This window comes from Micromesistius poutassou, assembly GCF_964030765.1.
Source record: "Micromesistius poutassou genome assembly, chromosome: 10".
Classification (NCBI taxonomy): domain Eukaryota; kingdom Metazoa; phylum Chordata; class Actinopteri; order Gadiformes; family Gadidae; genus Micromesistius; species Micromesistius poutassou.
The window spans coordinates 12722768-12740267 of NC_140280.1; the positions used below are offsets into that span (position 1 = coordinate 12722768).

The 17500-nt window shown below is 46.0% G+C and overlaps 3 protein-coding genes across 3 annotated transcripts in view; 2 read left to right on the top strand and 1 right to left on the bottom strand.

The window, feature by feature from the left end:
* Positions 1–76, top strand: part of LOC311354424 (tyrosinase-like) — a gene marked incomplete at both ends in the record, with an annotated part of 3514 nt that extends 3438 nt beyond the window's left edge. The window contains one exon of the mRNA XM_084474233.1: positions 1–76. This exon is cut by the window's left edge and continues 175 nt beyond it. Within this exon, the coding sequence (XP_084330359.1) occupies positions 1–76 (76 nt within the window).
* Positions 77–571: 495 nt separating this feature from the next.
* Positions 572–8892, bottom strand: chordc1b (cysteine and histidine-rich domain (CHORD) containing 1b). Its single transcript, XM_084474412.1, has 11 exons — positions 8699–8892; positions 7814–7863; positions 7129–7185; positions 6698–6858; positions 5932–6032; positions 5513–5571; positions 4400–4470; positions 3620–3725; positions 3399–3518; positions 3203–3265; positions 572–1954 (listed from the first exon to the last, which is right to left on the bottom strand). The coding sequence occupies exons 1-11, from the start codon at positions 8760–8762 to the stop codon at positions 1739–1741; spliced, it is 1068 nt and encodes a 355-aa protein (XP_084330538.1). The 5' UTR covers positions 8763–8892; the 3' UTR covers positions 572–1738.
* Positions 8890–17500, top strand: part of fat3b (FAT atypical cadherin 3b) — a gene marked incomplete at both ends in the record, with an annotated part of 74790 nt that continues 66179 nt past the window's right edge. Inside the window, 4 exons of the mRNA XM_084474234.1 lie at positions 8890–8995; positions 10186–13052; positions 13169–13303; positions 13676–13877. Of these exons, the coding sequence (XP_084330360.1) occupies positions 8890–8995; positions 10186–13052; positions 13169–13303; positions 13676–13877 (3310 nt within the window). The remainder of the gene's footprint in view (positions 8996–10185; positions 13053–13168; positions 13304–13675; positions 13878–17500) is intronic.

Genomic DNA, 17500 nt, shown 5'->3' on the forward strand with positions numbered 1-17500 from the left:
GAGAGAGCCTCTGATCGCGGCCTACGGCGTGGAGGAAGAAGCCGCCGTCCGTAAGAGCTACCAGACGGCTATGTGAAGGTCTACTGCCGAACCACCGTACATTCATGTAACATAATTGTAAATAAACGGATGTATGCCCTATTTAAAACAGGAATAAAAGTTTTCTTGGGATTCAGTGTAATCAATTGAATGCATTATGTATTCTTTGTTATAAACGTATAAAGTATAAGCCACGGTTGGTTAATTGATTACTTTGCTCTGCTCAGGTTACAATGCAGATCAAGTGAAGGGACGTGCACTCAGTGGAGCGTAACAGCAGAATAGATTTGTTTATAACGTTTTTGGGGACCGTGTAATGTTAATGTATTTTTCAAATGAAAAAGTAATCTGAAAAGATTTTAGTGGTGTTAAAAAAATCTGTCTCTTGATATCACATATCAAGAAGTTCCATGGGGTAAGTGTTCAGGTACCAAGATCTTCAGTCTTTGTACCACAGTCAACAAATGATGGCTATAAGAACTTAAGAGTGAGTAACATTTGATCAATTCACAGGACACACACATTTCAGAAATATCAAGCGTTTATTTATAATAAATTGTTTCCTGAATAGTTTGGGTCTTGTTTAAGGTCCCATTTTTAGGTTGCAGAGAAATAAGCACAAACAGGTGTCTGAACATCACAGCCATGCTAATGTTCAGCTTCTGCTCATGTACTGTACACCGTAGTCTATGGAAATACTCAGGCAAGATTACAAGATGACACAATGGAACTGCACTGCTGTAGGTGTTTTTCTTCGGAGTTTGGATGTTCTCGTGTTCATGTAGGTTTCCTCTCACACCATACGAAAATGCATGTTGTCACTTCTGCCCTGCCCATAAGCAAGGCACGGACCCGGCCGCCCTGTGAGGCAGGTAGCCCGCTGCTCTTAGCGCCTTAGCGTGGGACTGGTTGAACGCAGAGAATTAAAACAAAGTATAAAATAAAGAATACGACTATGTAAGGAATGTACAGTATGTGAATGCAATGCAGTATGTGGCCAGGAGGTGGCCCTCTTTTCTATAAGGTCTAGCGCACCTTACAGAGGTAGGTGTGCAACAAAAACATTCTTTAGGATAAATGCAATTAAAATCAACAGAGCCGAACGGAAGAGGAATGATTACACATAAAGCTACACACTCTGATGAGTGCTACAGTTAAAAAACATGCCGTGGAGGTGAATGCTAGTTTAAAAAGAAACCTGTATTGTATGAATGCCTCATGTAGGAAATTACAGTACAATATAACTTGTGGCTTTATCATACTTGATTGAATGTCAATAATATTAATAATGCAGTAATTGTCCTACATTCATTCAGCAAAGCAGGCATTGTGATTTACACCCAGTCATGAAACACCACTTTCTATACTTTCCGTAGGCGATGACGAATAAAGACGCAACATCGTTCAAGCTTTTCCATTGCATGTCATGAATATCCTCGTGCAAACACTCAGTGATGGGGCGACAAGAAGAGAACGGAACCAAAACGTGGATGGACATTGAAACAAACAAAACCAAAAACAACAAAAAAAAAAAAAGGTCCAAGCACTTTGACGTGATAAATCAGCGAAACGGACCAATCGCGACGACCCAGAGGTGTCTGTGGCGGTTGTGTCTTAGCAGTATTGCAATACCATGATGACAGCATACAAAGTAGTGAGGGCATTCTTCAGAGGCTAAAAGAGTGGCTTCTACAAATCATTAATCCAACTCATCGTCAGCTTCGCTGTCCTCCTCCTCCTCCTCCTCTTCCTCCTCCTCCTCCTCGTCTCCGTCTTTCTCCTTCTCGGTTTCTTTGGGCGGGGGGACGGCTGGCGGCAGGTCCAGGCGAGCCCAGGTCATGGGCTCAGACTTCTTCATGGCGATCTCGATCTTGGCAGCCAGCATGTTGACCACGCTTTTGCTGACGTCGATCACCTGGGCGGAGGGAGGCGAGCGGGGTTAAACGTGGCGCGTAAAAACCTCTCGCTTTATATTTTAATGACCGTCTTGGACCGCTGTTAGACCGTCATGTGTTTTAAGTGCTGGTCTAAGACAATACCTTCTTTAGTCATGTGTTTTAAGTGCTGATCTAAGACATCTTCTTTAGTCATGTGTTTTAAGTACTGCTCTAAGACAATACCTTCTTTAGTCATGTGTTTTAAGTGCTGGTCTAAGACACCTTCTTTAGTCATGTGTTTTAAGTGCTGGTCTAAGGCCCTGTCCACACGAATACGCGGCTTCACCGAATCCGATCTTTTTCTTAATCGTTTTCAAAAAAATCTCCGTAAACACGGCATCGTTTTCAGAAATATCTGCGTCCACACGCACCCAGTGAAAACTAACCAAAACGCTGTAGTACATATGCCAGGCCAGCAACAAAGTTGTCCCACCAGCTGCTAGTTCGTCCAGGTCTTGTCCAAAACTTTCTCCTGGTGGCCCTTCTGGTTACTCTGCGAGGTGGATCCAAGAGCGTGTGGCGTATGTTGTTCTCCATGGCCTTTTGTTGCTCGTCGCAGTAATATAGAAGCTGAAGGTTTTGCTGTAACAGCCCTAATAGACTGAGTAGTTTCTGTAGTACGAGCACAAGCATGTAGTCCGCCATTGCTGTTGTTGTTGTTATGATGCGTCTCGTTGCGGCGGCTGAGGTTAAAGGTTAGAGAGGCGGGGCTATGACGTCATCGTTTCAGAAAAAACCCGTTTTGGCCGTCCAGACGGATGCGCTGGGGCGGCGTTTTCAAATTTTCCCACTCTGGGACCCGTTTTCAAAAAATACCGTTTTCACCCCCTGAAAACGCCGGATCCGTGTGGACGCGAGGCCAATCCGATAAAGTATTTATCCGGATTCGAAAAAAACGGCTTCGTGTGGACAGGGCCTAAGACACCTTCTTTAGTTGTGTGTTTTAAGTGCTGATCTAAGACACCTTCTTCAGTCGTGTGTTTTAAGTGCTGGTCTAAGACAATACCTTCATCAGTCGTGTGTTTAAGTGCTGGTCTAAGACAATACCCTAATCAGTCGTGCGTTTTTCCTGCTACTTCTACACAGTTGCCTGACAGGCGCCAGTGATTCCATCACACATGATGAAACATTGTACAATAAAGCTGGTGTGAAGTTATAAGTCATGAAGCAGTACCACATTAAAGGACTCTGCAAGAGCAGCCTATGATGCAACGTGGGACACTCACCCCCCACAAGCTTATTTTCTGTGCAAATTCCTTCTCCCCTTCAAATAGAATGTGGATGTCGAGCTGGAAATAAACAGAGCACATGTCACCAAAACATCAGAGAGACAGCCTCCACGGTAAACAGCTTTAGTTGCTAAAAAAAACAAGCGGACAGACAGACAGACAGACAGACGCACCCCTCCCCCCCTGCCCTCACCGTGGTGCTGTTAGCCTCGACGTAGCTTAGCTCAGGGACGGAGTTCTTTGAGTAAATGGAGATGATGACCTGTGCTCCGGTCTGGTGCCAGTCAAATCGACACGGGACCACTTTCTTACCCTGCAAAGGAGAGGACCACTGTTACACAGAGGCACGGCCACTGGGTGTGCTGACTGGCCACTAGAGGGTGCTGGCGGTGCGCCGGTGCACCTCTCACCCACCGTTTCCTTCTTCTTCCAGATGTGAGTCCCCTTGACGCAGCCCTCCTGGGACAGGAAGGTGTTGAAATCCGACGTTTTCCTTTTACAACAGGTCCAGTACTTCATCCTGTGTGGAGGAAGCACATGGGTCATGTTTCATCACACACACAAAATACTGAAAGATGGATGAATAAGGTTGTACTTTGTTTCTCTAGGATAGATTTTTTCAAGCGTTAATTACGGGCAGAAATTCTGGTCACAACAACTTAAAATAAATGAAATGGTTATGAATTATGTCTCACACACACGTTAATTAATCAATTTTCACAATATTTCACGCACAATTTATTCCTAGGATATGTTAATCCATTTTCACAATAAGTCGCACACACACAAACATAATTACTAGGATATGTAGATGAATACATTTTCACAATCTTAACATTATTGCTAGGAAATGTTAATGAATCCATTTGGCCAAATCTCATGGGACAAGTTTAGACAACACACCCCGATACACTAATGAATTCAAAACACCAATCACTACATAATTGACAACAATTATGCCAACTGCTTCTTTCTTATGTTTCAAACCCATATTAATAATTTTAAGGGCATATATTTTCATTGATTTCATCTGTAAAACTGGGTGTCCCTTTAAGTTGAGATCTGAACTTAACGAGTATCCAATCGCACTTAAAGATGATACATTATAATGATAAAATCATTGACTGAAAAAACGTCTAACTTTGTTATTTGTGGTTATGAACAAAATAAAATAAAAGTGCTTTGAGTACTAACCCTTCGTGAAAGATGGGGAATCCAGAATGGTATGCGCACACTTCCTCGTTGCTGGCCGCTCCGCCGAAGCTCTGGTGGAGATAAGAGTAACCGGTGAAGTGCCATGTATAGCAATAGAAATACCAGTAGGACGTCTGTCTAGTGACTTATGGAAGTAGTGCATCAGGGACGTTTAAAAAGGCGTTAAGGCACACAATGGGCTGGAAGAGAGCGGAGGTGTTTTTAATAGAGCACTTTTCCGTCTCTCAGTAAAACACGGTTAGGAAAAATGCTGGAATTTACCAACATTTTACCTTTAATTGATGTGCTTGTAAATGCAACTTTGTGAACACAAGCACCAAAATAACAGCTTTGGGTGCTGGTATCTCTCAGCGTCTGTGTGATAAGACAGTACGTGTAGCGCCAAACTAGACTGCGGTCTATCAGAAGAACAGCTGTGGCAGTGATCCGCATCCCCGCTATAGACAATGCATCTCAATTAGGGCCAGTGCTGCAAGAGCCTGGATGCGGAGAGCTGCTAGGAGTTGAGAGTCTGTGCTCTGGTCCGGAAAAAAAGAAGAAGCTGTTTTTGGAGTAGCTTTCTCTCGTCTGTGTGTATATCAAAATTATGTTTGGCAGCACCGGTAAACAACGGTGATAGGGCAAGGCAGGGTTAAGTAAGTGTTCCTTTGGACTGGATTCTTAAAAGAAATCTTACATTAAAGTAGGACACACAACGGCGCGTACACTTTGCTGGAACTAGAACTAAAAGAACAGATCTAAAATAATAAACAGTGTGCTTATAGTGGTGCTTGTGGGGGAAGGGTGAGCCACGGTCTAGCGGCAAGAGCAGAGCCTGCTGTAGGATTCTGGCGGAGGCCAACTTATCAGCTCTCTTTTTAGTGGGGTTCGGAAAGCAGCGGGGGAAAAGAAATCAACCGCCTTGAGGGGGCCGACACTGTGCCGTGCGCTGCGGCATCACACGGTTCCGGCGTGTACGACAGCGTGTTTTAATGCTGGATTTATTTTTACACCCAATAATTCAGGCGTCTTGAGGCAAGGCTTCAGCGGGCATCAAAAGCACATGTTTTCCTGATTCATAAAAAAAAAAAGGGGGAATATTTATTCACCTACCTTCGTGCACCCTGCGTTTTTACATGAGGTGCCAATCTTGGTTTCATCGCCCTCCTCCTCTGGATGACAAAACACACAAAACACGTGTGACTCGATTGACAAACTATGTGCTTTTGTAGAAACAGTCACCTGCCGTCCATTTTAAAGACAATTCAGCACAACCACGCCGAGGAGAGGGACCCAGTGGCCAAACACCAAACCCTGCTTTCCCCTCCTCTGGCTCGCTGTTTGGTTTCCAGGACATGGAGGTTGAAATGAAAAGACGGGAACAATATTCTCATCATCCCACCTGATCATAACTCGTCCTTTGACCCGCTTCGCTTTTTATTCCCGCCTTAATTCCATGGCAGCCTATTCCCCTGACACGGGCGCACGGCAGGAAAGGATGTGTGGAGGGTAGACGGCGAGGCGCGGCTCACCTTTCATCTCCGCCGTGTTGTCAGACAGCTTCATCTTCTCCAGCGCCTGCCTCAGAGAGGCTGACACCTTGTGCTGCATCCTCACCATTGGCTCCACGGCACTACAGCACACACAACAAATTCCCGGTTTACAGAACGACAGCAACCCCTTGAATGTTAGTTGCCTGGTGTTTTATTTTACAGTGCTGTTGGCTTATAACACTGCAGAGTAATAAGAATACCGGAAGACGAATATGCAGTTTAGATGTAACTCAGGACATAAATCACGGTATCAATTTAATCTATGTTTAAGTGGCAATTTAGAAAATAGTCCACATTGGTGCCAATAAGTGAGAGTTGGCATGATTATCCTAGACACCTCATCTATTTAATATGCCAAACTTTACTCCCTAAAAAAGCTTATAAAGCTGGAATAAATCCATGTCTTTCATAATGCCAACACCCCCCAAATGAAACAACCACAGGACAATGTTTTCCCCTGCTCACAACTAAGCGCCCTCTACAAACTACTAAATGCAATCATGATCTCAAGGACACTACAAGTGGGCACCACAGGGTAAAAATATACACATTCAACATCAATATATGCAGTAACCAAGGGGACGCACAGATCAACTAAGTCAGTAGGTGCTCAGGGCCACCGTGTTGCAGTGATATCTCTAGGCAGAACAGGTGAGTCACGAGGGAGGCTTTGAAGTGAAGTTCCAGAGTATTGGGGGCGGCGACATACAGGGGTTTTCACTCACTAAATTGGTTTAACTCCTACCTTGGTCTGGCGAACGCCCCCAGAGGTTTAGGGGCGGAGATGATGTACTCGCTGAACTTTGGTTTCTGTTCATCCACCTCCTTCTTCTCTCCAGAGGAGCTCACATCAGGTTTCACGGGCTCCGGTGGCTTTTCTTTGTTGTGAGGGGCTTTCGTACAACCCTTATGTGAAAAAATATAAAATAAAAGATTTGAGATTCCAGAGAGCATGCAGAAATAAAAGCTGCGCATTCACACTGAACAGAAATGTGTGTTATCGTGTCATGGGGTGTAATACAATTACATGCATGAAAGCTACTCATCTAAACACAACAAATGATATAACTAAATCACAAGTTCAGGCCTTTTCCCAATAAAAAGGTTGTAATGGCAGAAAGAGAATTCTCCAAGAGTACAAAGCGCTTTCATCCATTCTCTGGAGCACAGCCTTACAACAATGCTGAGGAAGTCGGAAAAATCGGTGGTTCTTCTCTTGCAGCAGGACCATCCCTAGGGAGGAAAAAGAAGATTTAGATGCCTTTACTGTCACTCAGGATGGACCCAAAATCGTCTTCTGACTGGCCGAGTGAAAAACAATATTCGAAACGTGCAATGTGGGTCAAAGCTAGGGAAGGCTCAGGTTTTGAAAGTATCCAACCAAAAGAATCCCCCCCTCCCTGCAGGCCTCCCTCTAAACTCCACTCCCCTAAAACACAGGACTAGCTCTCTAGCTTTAGGTCTGCCCATCCTTGTGTTAGACCATGAGTGCACGGCCAGAATGCACGCAGGTAGCCGGGTAGGTATGTAGGTATGTAGGTAGGTAGACAGCCAGGTGGGCTATTAAATAATTTCAGTCGGGCCAAACAAAATGATTGGACAGGCTGTTTACAGCCCGGCGACAGCCACAGTTACCTGATTTTTTATTTATTTTTGCCTGAGAATTAGATTTATTGATTGATCTCAGGATGTAAAGAGAATTTCAACATATACGACAAAATATGTTTCTAAAATAAATTGCCTACCCTAGCTTTAAGTGCAGGTGTGCTAAAAGCTAGGCCATACGCACGGCAAGTTATATGAATGGCAGTGGGAATTATATACTGGAAGAGTGAATGTGATTTGGCAAAAACATATTTACCTTCAATGCATCATGGAACACCGGAACCCCAGGGTGGAAGGTGCACGCATCTTAAATAAATGAATAAACCATGTTAGATGTTTAACTTTAAACTCACAACTCCCTATCCATTTTCTATGCATTTATCCATTCTATCTATGAGAGAGGAGCTTTCTGAGTTTATTTAACTAGGACAAGGTGTGGTGGTGTTCGTGTTTCCAGCAAACTTCCCCGAGTGCCATCACTGACACTAGAGGGAGGCTCTCAAGCATAACTTAGTTCTAGGGTGAAGGCCATGTAATAACATTTCAAAACAGGGTACGTTCTCTGCACAACGGAGCATCGATCTACTAGGATCCATCATTGATTCACATTTTTAACGCAGTATTTTAACCGCAGGAGGCCAGGAGCCTAACTCAAAGTGTTTACAGTGTCCCTGTCACGAAACTGGGTGATCAGAGAAGTCTACCTGTAGGTACTCTTCCATTGTTTCAAGTCCATTCATGGTCAACCCATAGACTAGTATCGTTTGAGTCGTTTTTCATTTCCAACACAAACAACAAAAGCATTACACAAGGATAATATATTGCAGTCGTACAAAACAGTGCACTAATGTTGTAAAATATGTTTCTTAAAAACACACAATGCCTTACTAAACGCAAGGAAGTCAGGAAGTTTCTGGAAACACAATCCAGTAGCCTTACTTCGTACAGCAAATACTATACTATTTTAATTAAAACAATATTATATATTACGGCCAGAAATGTCGGTATTCACATTGTAACCGAATATAAAACCTTTATAGAAAACACTGAGGGTGGGAAGCTCAGTAAAGCACATGGCTGTGTTACAGTAGACAGAAGATTCTAGATGAGAGCATAGCAACATAGCTAGGACAATACTCACCATCAAGGTTATTCTCCGGATCAAAACGTTGACCACAACCTTTATTGTAACACAAAACTGACATGACGGTATTCCCCGATGAAGGACTCCACAATAAAACAATATAGAGCGTTAATAAAAGGCGATTGCACCCACAAAACTAGTAGTATGGGACAAGCTGGCCGATATAACCCCGCTTGCTAAACTTCCGGATGGTGTCGGCTGTGCTCGGTAAAACTCGGCACATCCCGAGTCCCGATCCTCTCCTACCGGTGGCTGAACTACCTTTCATCTCCCAAAGAGCGCACTCGGTCCTGTGTACGCGACCGCTGATACAGACAGCGTCAAACTTGCTTTCATTCTCTTCTGTAACCATATGCGGGACCTTACTCTGACAGCCACTACGAACCAATTTGCTTCGGTTTTGGATATTATATTTATTCTGCAGACACAATGCTGCATCTACTGTTTTTAAGGGGGTTATGTGAGAAGGGACACCGAATTGTTTTCTTTCTGTGTTCCATTCATACCGCTGCTGGACGATGAACGAGTTTTTAACTATTGTATGGACATTTTCGGCTTGATGGAAAACACTTCGTTGAAACAGTTACAGCAGAATACTATGTTCCGAATTTTTTCTCGAGGTAAGTCTGTGCCATTCATACGTCCCAATACAATTCCAGCGGGGAAAATCATGGACATAGGTATTTTATCAGCTAACATAAGACGAAAACGTGCGAAAAAATTACTTAGGCTATTTGAGATTGTATTCCAAATAAAGCAGGCTACATAGCGATGGCTCCACGTTAGTTATATTTTGTGGTTAGGTTTAAGAGTCGATGCTTTGCATACCACAATGTTAAGTCTGATTAATATTCATACATATTGCATGTATATCAATCAAACTTAATTCTCCGCGACGCCAGCAGTAACAGGATAAATGGCGATTGATGGCTAGGTAAGAAGTACAATATTCTTGCTTAAGCTGTTGAGGAGTTGTTGAGAATATTTTCACTAGCTGTATGTTGTGTCCTATTTTTTTTAATCCAATTGTCAAACATCAAATGGTAGTGCGCTTTTTAGATTGCATGTTATTTCGGTGGTTTCATGTATTAAGCAGACACAAAAGACATGTACCTGTCATTGCAGAGCTCTGTTGGTAATTCGTCAATAGTGAGTTTTAGCGTGACAAAATGACAACGGTTTTGAAATAACGCTTTTTTAAATGTAATTTTATAGGTATAATCATAACATATTTGGTAATAAATTACAACGAGGTTAACTGCCATTCGGAATGATAGACATGTATGCATTGTCAACATATTTAAAGTTATGTCTGTACATCTCATTAAATCTTTTCTCTTTCTCCAAAAAAGGCTGACTGGGCAATGGAACGGTGATGAAGTCACTTTTCTTCGGCATAATGTCGCTTATTTCAAGCGTCAGGCTCCTGCTCGATATCGTCTTTTTTTGCCTCCTCTCCCCTCCATTTCTCTGTCCAATTCAAGCCCAGTTTCTGCAGGCACCCAGGGCTTCACCCAGCCTCTTCCTCTTCACCCAATTATCTTATAATGCTTCCATTTCGGAGAACTCTGCAGCAAGGACCTACGCCAAGAGCGAAGTCAAAATGGGCATTATTCTCAGACCACCCCAATCCCTGGACATTAGGTACTCCATCGAGTCCGGGGATAGCGAGGGGATATTCCAGGCGGAGGTGTTTGTGATGGGAGACTTCGGTTTCCTCCGTATACGCACCAATGGAGGCAGCGTTCCCATCTTGAACCGAGAGGTGCAGGATAACTACACCCTGACCATAAAAGCGTCCTCTCCAGGGTCTCTTGAGGCCTCGACGAGTGTTTTCATCAAGGTCCTTGATACCAATGATCTGCGACCGCTGTTCTCGCCCACCAGCTACTCCATCGTGGTCCCTGAGAGCTCCCCTCTGGGGGCCAGCGTAGGACGGGTCACGGCGACCGACGCGGATGTGGGCTCTAACGGAGACTTCTACTACTTCTTCAAGAGCAGAGTAGACTCCTTCACGGTCCACCCGACCAGCGGCGTCCTCACCTTGACCGCCCAACTCCGACAGGAGGTCCAAGGGCGGTTTGACCTGGAGGTGCAGGTGGTCGACCGAGGTTTGAAGCTCTACGGAAACAATGGCGTCAGCAGTACTGCGAAACTGGTTCTGACGGTCGAGCGTGTCAACGAGTTTGCCCCCGTGCTCGCTGCCGCTGTGGTCACCCCGTCGTGGGCGCAGAAGGACCAGGTTTACGTGGTGTTGACGGTGGAGGACGGAGACGAGGGGGCTGCCGGCGATGTAGAGTGGGTGACCATCATAGACGGGGACCCGTTGGAACAGTTTGTGGTGGACAGATCGCCTGTCAAAAACGAATACAGAGTTAAAACATCTGAACTGCTGGACTGGGATCAATTCCCCGATGGCTTTAACCTGACCTTTCAGGCCAAAGACCGGGGCACCCCCGCAAAGTTCTCCAACACCCAGTTTGTTCTACTGTTAGTGAAAAAGCCAGAGCCAACCGTGGTGGAATTTGAAAAAGGTGTTTACAAAGTCAAGCTGAGTGAATTAGCCCCCCCCGGCACTTTTGTAGACAAGGTGCGAATATCCCCTCCTCCCCTGATTGTCAATTACAGCTTCACCGCCGCCTCAGATCCAATATACCTTGATATAAACCCGTTGACTGGAATTATCGTGACCACACAGCCGTTGTCAACAATAACCCCTATGGAGACTATGGAGCTAGAGATTATTGATATTATTAGTCAGCTTCAAACCAAGCTGCAAATCACCATAGAGGATGCTAATAATAACGCCCCAGTGTTCACCCAGGCCTCCTACGACGTGGACATCAACGAGAGTTTACCCCTGGACACGGTCGTCCTGGTGGTCTCTGCCACCGACGCTGACCAAGCAGAGAACGGATATGTAACCCACACACTCACCAGCCTGCAGTCCGTACCTTTTGCCATCGATCAGGACACGGGAGAGGTCAGGATTACCAGAGATCTGGACTTTGAGACCTCTGCGGATACGTATACGTTTGCGGTGCGAGCCTCCGACTGGGGTTCCCCATACAGAAGGGAGAGTGAGGTCAATGTCACTATTCGCCTGGTCAACATAAACGACAACAGGCCTCTTTTTGAGAAGGTTTCCTGTAGAGGGATGATAGCTCGGGATTTCCCTGTCAACAAAAATATCCTCACTCTCTCCGCCATAGACATAGATGAACTCGGGTTTGTGCGGTACCGTATATTGTACGGTAATGAACTTGACTACTTCATGTTAAACCCAGACACCGGAGCCCTGTCGCTGCGGAGATCCCTAGCCGCGGCTAATCTAAAAAGTGGAATATTTAATCTGAAAGTGGCTGCCACCGATGGGGAGCTTTTCTCCGATGCGACGTTTGTGAACCTCACCGTCGTCAGAGGGAGGACGGCACCGAGGGGGTTCAACTGCAAGGACACGCAGATGGCCCAGCTGTTGGCAGAGAAAATGCTCACCAAGGCAGCTGCTATGGCGACCCCGAAAGTGGAAGAGACCTATGCATATGCTTTCTCCCGAAACACACAGGCGCCACAGTTTGAGTCTTTCCCCAGCAGTATTCTGGTCAGGGAAGACCTCGTCCCCGGCACCAGCGTGTTCCAGGTGAGGACACGAGACAGCGACGCGGGCTTCAACGGCCGAGTTCTCCACGCCATATCTCAGGGGAATCAAGAGAGCTGCTTCAATATTGACATGGACAATGGCTTGATAACCGTGTTAGAGCCACTGGACCGCGAGAGGTCCGATCGGTACTTCCTTAACATCACTGTCTACGACCAGGGCGTTCCACAGATGACCAGTTGGCGGTTGTTGACCGTGATCATCGAGGACGCCAACGACAACAACCCCCAGTTCGTTCAGGACGGCTACTCCGCCCTGGTCGCTGAAAACTCTGCCATCGGTCTGGAAGTTGTCACTGTTGGCGCGTTCGATAAAGACATGGGTCAAAACGGCCAGTTGACCTACACACTGCTGACGAGCGTCCCGCAGTTTGGCATCAACAGAGAGACAGGAGGTGTGTTTGTGTCGAGCCATCTGGACCGGGAGGCCTTTCCAACGTTCAGCCTGAAGGTGGAGGCCAGAGACAAGGCAGAAAGAGGCACCCAGAGGTCAGCAGTGACCACACTTAGCATTATCATTGGTGACGTTAATGATTGTGCCCCAGTCTTCATCCCTGCCAGCTACAGCACCAGGGCACTAGAAGACCTTCCAGTGGGGACTGTGATCACCTGGGTCCAGGCTCAGGACCCAGACCTTGGTCTTGGAGGCCAGATCCAATACTCCTTGATGAATGACTTCAACGGCACTTTTGAGGTAAGTCTTGCTTTGCCTTTGGACACTTTGTTTGTCCTGATTTATTGGAACGGTAACATCAATTCAAATGGGGCTTTGTAATACAGTTTTGTTTGATTTGACAACTGTGCATACAGGTAGACGCTTCGAGCGGGGTGTTGAGGATTGGGAAGGAGCTTGACTATGAGAAACAGCAGTTCTACAACGTAACTGTACTGGCTGCAGACAGAGGGACCCCCAGCCTCAGCACTCAGTCATTTGTTGAGGTCGAGGTGTGTAAATCATGCACACGTACACACACACACATGCGCACGCACACGCAATTACAAACAAACAAACACACACATACACACACATACATATTGTCACACACGCACACATGCACACACACACACACACACACACACAAACACAAATGCCTCACCCCCTACACACACACACACACACACACACACATACATACTGTTACACATGCACACACACACACACACACACAAACACACACACACACACACACACACAAATGCCTAACCCCCTCCACACACACACACACACACACACACACACACACACACACGCGTATTATCTGCTTCTGATTGAAACATTCCTCTGATGTGATAGCAGTAATCTGTGTGTCTCCGCAGGTGGTGGACGTCAATGAGAATCTGTATGCACCCTACTTCTCTGACTTTGCTGTGAGAGGCTCGGTGAAGGAGAACTCTCGTGCGGGCACAAGCGTCCTGACCGTCAGCGCCCAGGACGACGACAGGGCCCGGGACGGGGCCCTGAGGTACTCTATCAGAGCAGGCAGCGGCCTGGGCACCTTCTCCATTGATGAAGAAACAGGTGTGACACAAGATCAATGTCTGAGGCCAATTTATGTAGAGTGTAAATCCAATTGCTCGCAGTGTTATGCTTGGAATATTAAAATCCCAATTTGGTGCTTATCTTTTCGGAGATAATAAGCAATCTAAAAGGTTCTTTGCGGCGTTGGGACAATTCATTTGGGTCGCCACTCGTCTCCTTTGTCTGTCTGGCCTTCTGCCGTCACTCCATGCCATCACTCAGCTGCGTTACCTTTATCGCGCTACATCTTGCAAGCTTTAGTACGATTCTTGTTCTTCCCCTGAGAGCTCATTCATTCCCTGTCGCATGTACATTCCCTGTCAATGTTTTTTTTTGAAGATTTATTGGAAAGCAGCGTATCTCAGTATTTGCAATTGTGTGTGATGGGGGGGGGGGGGGGGGGGGGGGGGTGATGCTTATGAATATGGATACTCACGCTGTATTTATTGCATGGAAATCATATTACTGTGTGTGAGTATGTGTGTGTATGAGTGTTTGAGTGTGTGTGTGTTGTGTGTGTGGGGTGGGGGGGGGGGGAGGGGGGGGGGTGGTGATGTATGGAAGCGGATGAATGGAAAGGGTGTGAAGTGTGAGCCAGTAGGATGCTGGTGGGGAGTTCCCCAGGGCACTGTGTGTGCTGGGAGATCATTACTGTAATGAGGGCAGCGCGGCCGCGCCTGTATCAGGGCAGTAGGCTGTAGGGCCCGGGGCCCGGGGCCCGGCACTGCCACTGATCCCACTCTGCTGGATCAAGGGTCCCCCCTGCTGTGAAGTCTACAGCAGATTCAGTCTGACTTATCTCACCATGACAGAAGTATTGTTAGTGTGTGTGTGTGTGTGTGTGTGTGTGTGTGTGTGTGTGTGTGTGTGTGTGTGTGTGTGTGTTCTTCTTTCCCGAGGACCCGCCCTCCGCCAAACAAATGCCCAGAAAACTTCACAAAAATGTTCCCGAAAAGTGTATGAAATCATCCGCGCTGTGCTCCACCACAAAGGGGAAGTGGTGAACAGAAAGGGGAAAAGGCTTGTGGAGTGAAATGGGAGATTGTCTTCGTTATCATTTTATCATAGTAGCGAGGAACAGCTAACGATATATAATTCTTTATATAACTATAAAAATCAATCAATCAATCATTGTAATGTAACATTTCTATTCAAATCCTACCCTCGTTTGTCACACTGGCACTGGCCTCTACTGTAGATGACTGGTGGCGCTAGTCTGTCCTGACCTTTAAATAGGTTAATTAATATCGACTGTACTGCTGCCAGTGAGAGAGAGAGACAGAAAGAGAGAGAGAGAGAGAGAGAGAGAGAGAGAGAGAGAGAGAGAGAGAGAGAGAGAGAGAGAGAGAGAGAGAGAGAGAGAGAGAGAGAGAGAGAGAGAGAGAGAGAGAGGAAACGACTTCTGTGGCAGATTAACATTAATTAACATCTAAAGTTAGGTAAATAGCAGATAAGATTTTAAAATCTGATAGAGGAGACAGCAGCGTGCCACAAGGGTAAGGAAACGGTGGCGGTGTTGAGCAGCAGACCCTGGACTTCCACCGGCCCCGTTGAGCACAGCAAGGGAGAACGAAGACTAGCGAGGCTGTGAATGATAGCCAGGGATAACCTTTATAGAGAGTGCAATCTTTCCAGGGGAAATCAGACGGGTTGAAAGTACAGGCAAGAGGAGGAGCGGGAGGAGAAGAAGTGAAGCGATAAGAGGGCAGGTAAAGGTTGCAGCAGGGACCAGGAAGAAAATTGTACTTTCTTTCTTTGTCTATTGATTTTCTTTTTCCACCCCAACCCCTCAAGTTTTGTTTGAACATATCGGATATTAAATCAAAAACTGTCTCTCTGCTGTTTGATCAGACACGCCCGTGTGCAGGTACTGCACTGCTGGTCCAGGATGGTTGGTGTCGATCTTGGTGGTAGGAGCCTGTGTCGTCCCACTGAGCTTGAGGGACTCTGCTTTGACTCACTGTCATACTAGGTCTTTCAGCGCAAAGAGTAAAGATGTCAAAATTGGAAAAGACAAACAGGACACAGTGGAAAAAAAGAAAGAAACGTATATTAGTGGGGAAAGAGAGACAAGAGACGGTTTGGGAAAAGAAGGACATTGTGTGTGTGTGTGTGTGTGTGTGTGTGTGCGCTGCGCTTTAAAAGGATCTCCCACGGCGTGCCACGATTCCACCATTTGAATCTCACATGTGTAATCGTCTCTTGCTCTTTAGTACGCCGGCCTATTTACCGGTGCAGAGTTAGCGTGCGTCTGGTATTAAGATGTTTTTCGATGACTCATTCCCTCAGTGTGGGTGGAAAGACGCCAGAGCTATCCATCACTGAAGAGGGAGGATGGTCTGTGGCTTAAGTCCTTAGTGCTCTTGCACTTTGAACACAAAAAAAATTGGTATTCTTGTCATTCTTAGGGGCAAGGCAAGGCAAGCGATTTCTCATTGGGCAGCTGTCAGGAGCCAGTGGTTCTCTTATTAGGGTGCAGTGTGAGCCGGCTGCAGGGCGTGTCACGGTCAAGATAAAGTGTTTTTTAAGTTACACGCAGGCGCAACGTATTCTACATTTTTTGCAACAAACACACTGGGCATCTTTTGATGTGCTTCTCGGGTACTCAGTATACCACTGGCGGAGAGGCGACTGTGGAGCAAGCCCAGTGAAGATTGCTTCCATGACCTTGGGACTTGTTTGTTTGTTTGTGAGTCCTAAGAACCGAGTAGTCGTCCAGCGGAACCTATGACTAACTTCTTTAGCCAATACGTATTTAAGTCCTTATTTGAAAACTGGCTCTGCATAGCCCCCGGGGGGGCTGTTTGCTGTGCTGCCGATTGTGCTATTTGTGGTGAGAATGCCCAGTGTCAAATCGGATTTATTGTGGCCTTTCTGAGTGGTGCCTGTCTGTCATGAGGTTCAAAGAGCCTTTTGGAACACCAAGTTGCTTCTCTCCTCACCTCTCTCTTTGTCTCTGTCGCGGTCCGACTGTCAAGCAGAGATGTGATGTGTTCTGAAAAGGACACGGTGAAGGACAGCGAGGACGCAACACCGTTTTTCATTTTCATGTTTCATTTTTGTGTCCACTGTAGTTTCCACGTGGGCAAAAGGCAGAGAGAAATGGGACATGTCAGGCTTGTGACTTGGTGTTGGTGATGTGGGTGACCTAATCCGTCGTATGAAGTAAGGGATGGAATAAATAACAGTTACACATCAATAGTAAAACAGAGATACCTTATTGAAAGAGAATAACACTTAAAACTAAATGGTAAATAGACTGCATTTATATAGCGCTTTAATCCAAAGCGCTTTACAATTTTGCCAGTCACCCATTCATGCACACATTCACACACCGACGGCGGAGTCAACCATGCAAGGTAGGGAGCAGTTAGGGTGAGGCGTCTTGCTCAGGGACACCTCGACACTCTAGCTAGGAGGAGCCGGGGATCGAACTAGCAACCTTGCGGTTACCAGCCGACCCGCTCTACCTCTTGGGCTCCCGCCTCCAAAACTAACCGCAACTTCATAAATGACACGAGAAGAAACATGTTATACATTATCTTCATCCTGAATGATACATTAACGGTTCATTTCATTATTACTCCCAGGGGGCTCTTTACACTAATTAGAAAGACCCTGAT

What these genes read in the sequence shown, in the direction of transcription:
- chordc1b (XM_084474412.1), bottom strand. Translation starts at nt 8,762, where the DNA reads ATGTCAGTTTTGTGTTACAATAAAGGTTGTGGTCAACGTTTTGATCCG. An exon ending in CCGACTTCCTCAGCATTGTT is followed by an intron (nt 6,859 to 7,128) that starts GTAAGGCTGTGC and finishes TTTTCACATAAG; the next exon opens with GGTTGTACGAAAGCCCCTCA. An exon ending in AAAACGCAGGGTGCACGAAG is followed by an intron (nt 4,471 to 5,512) that starts GTAGGTGAATAA and finishes TATCTCCACCAG; the next exon opens with AGCTTCGGCGGAGCGGCCAG.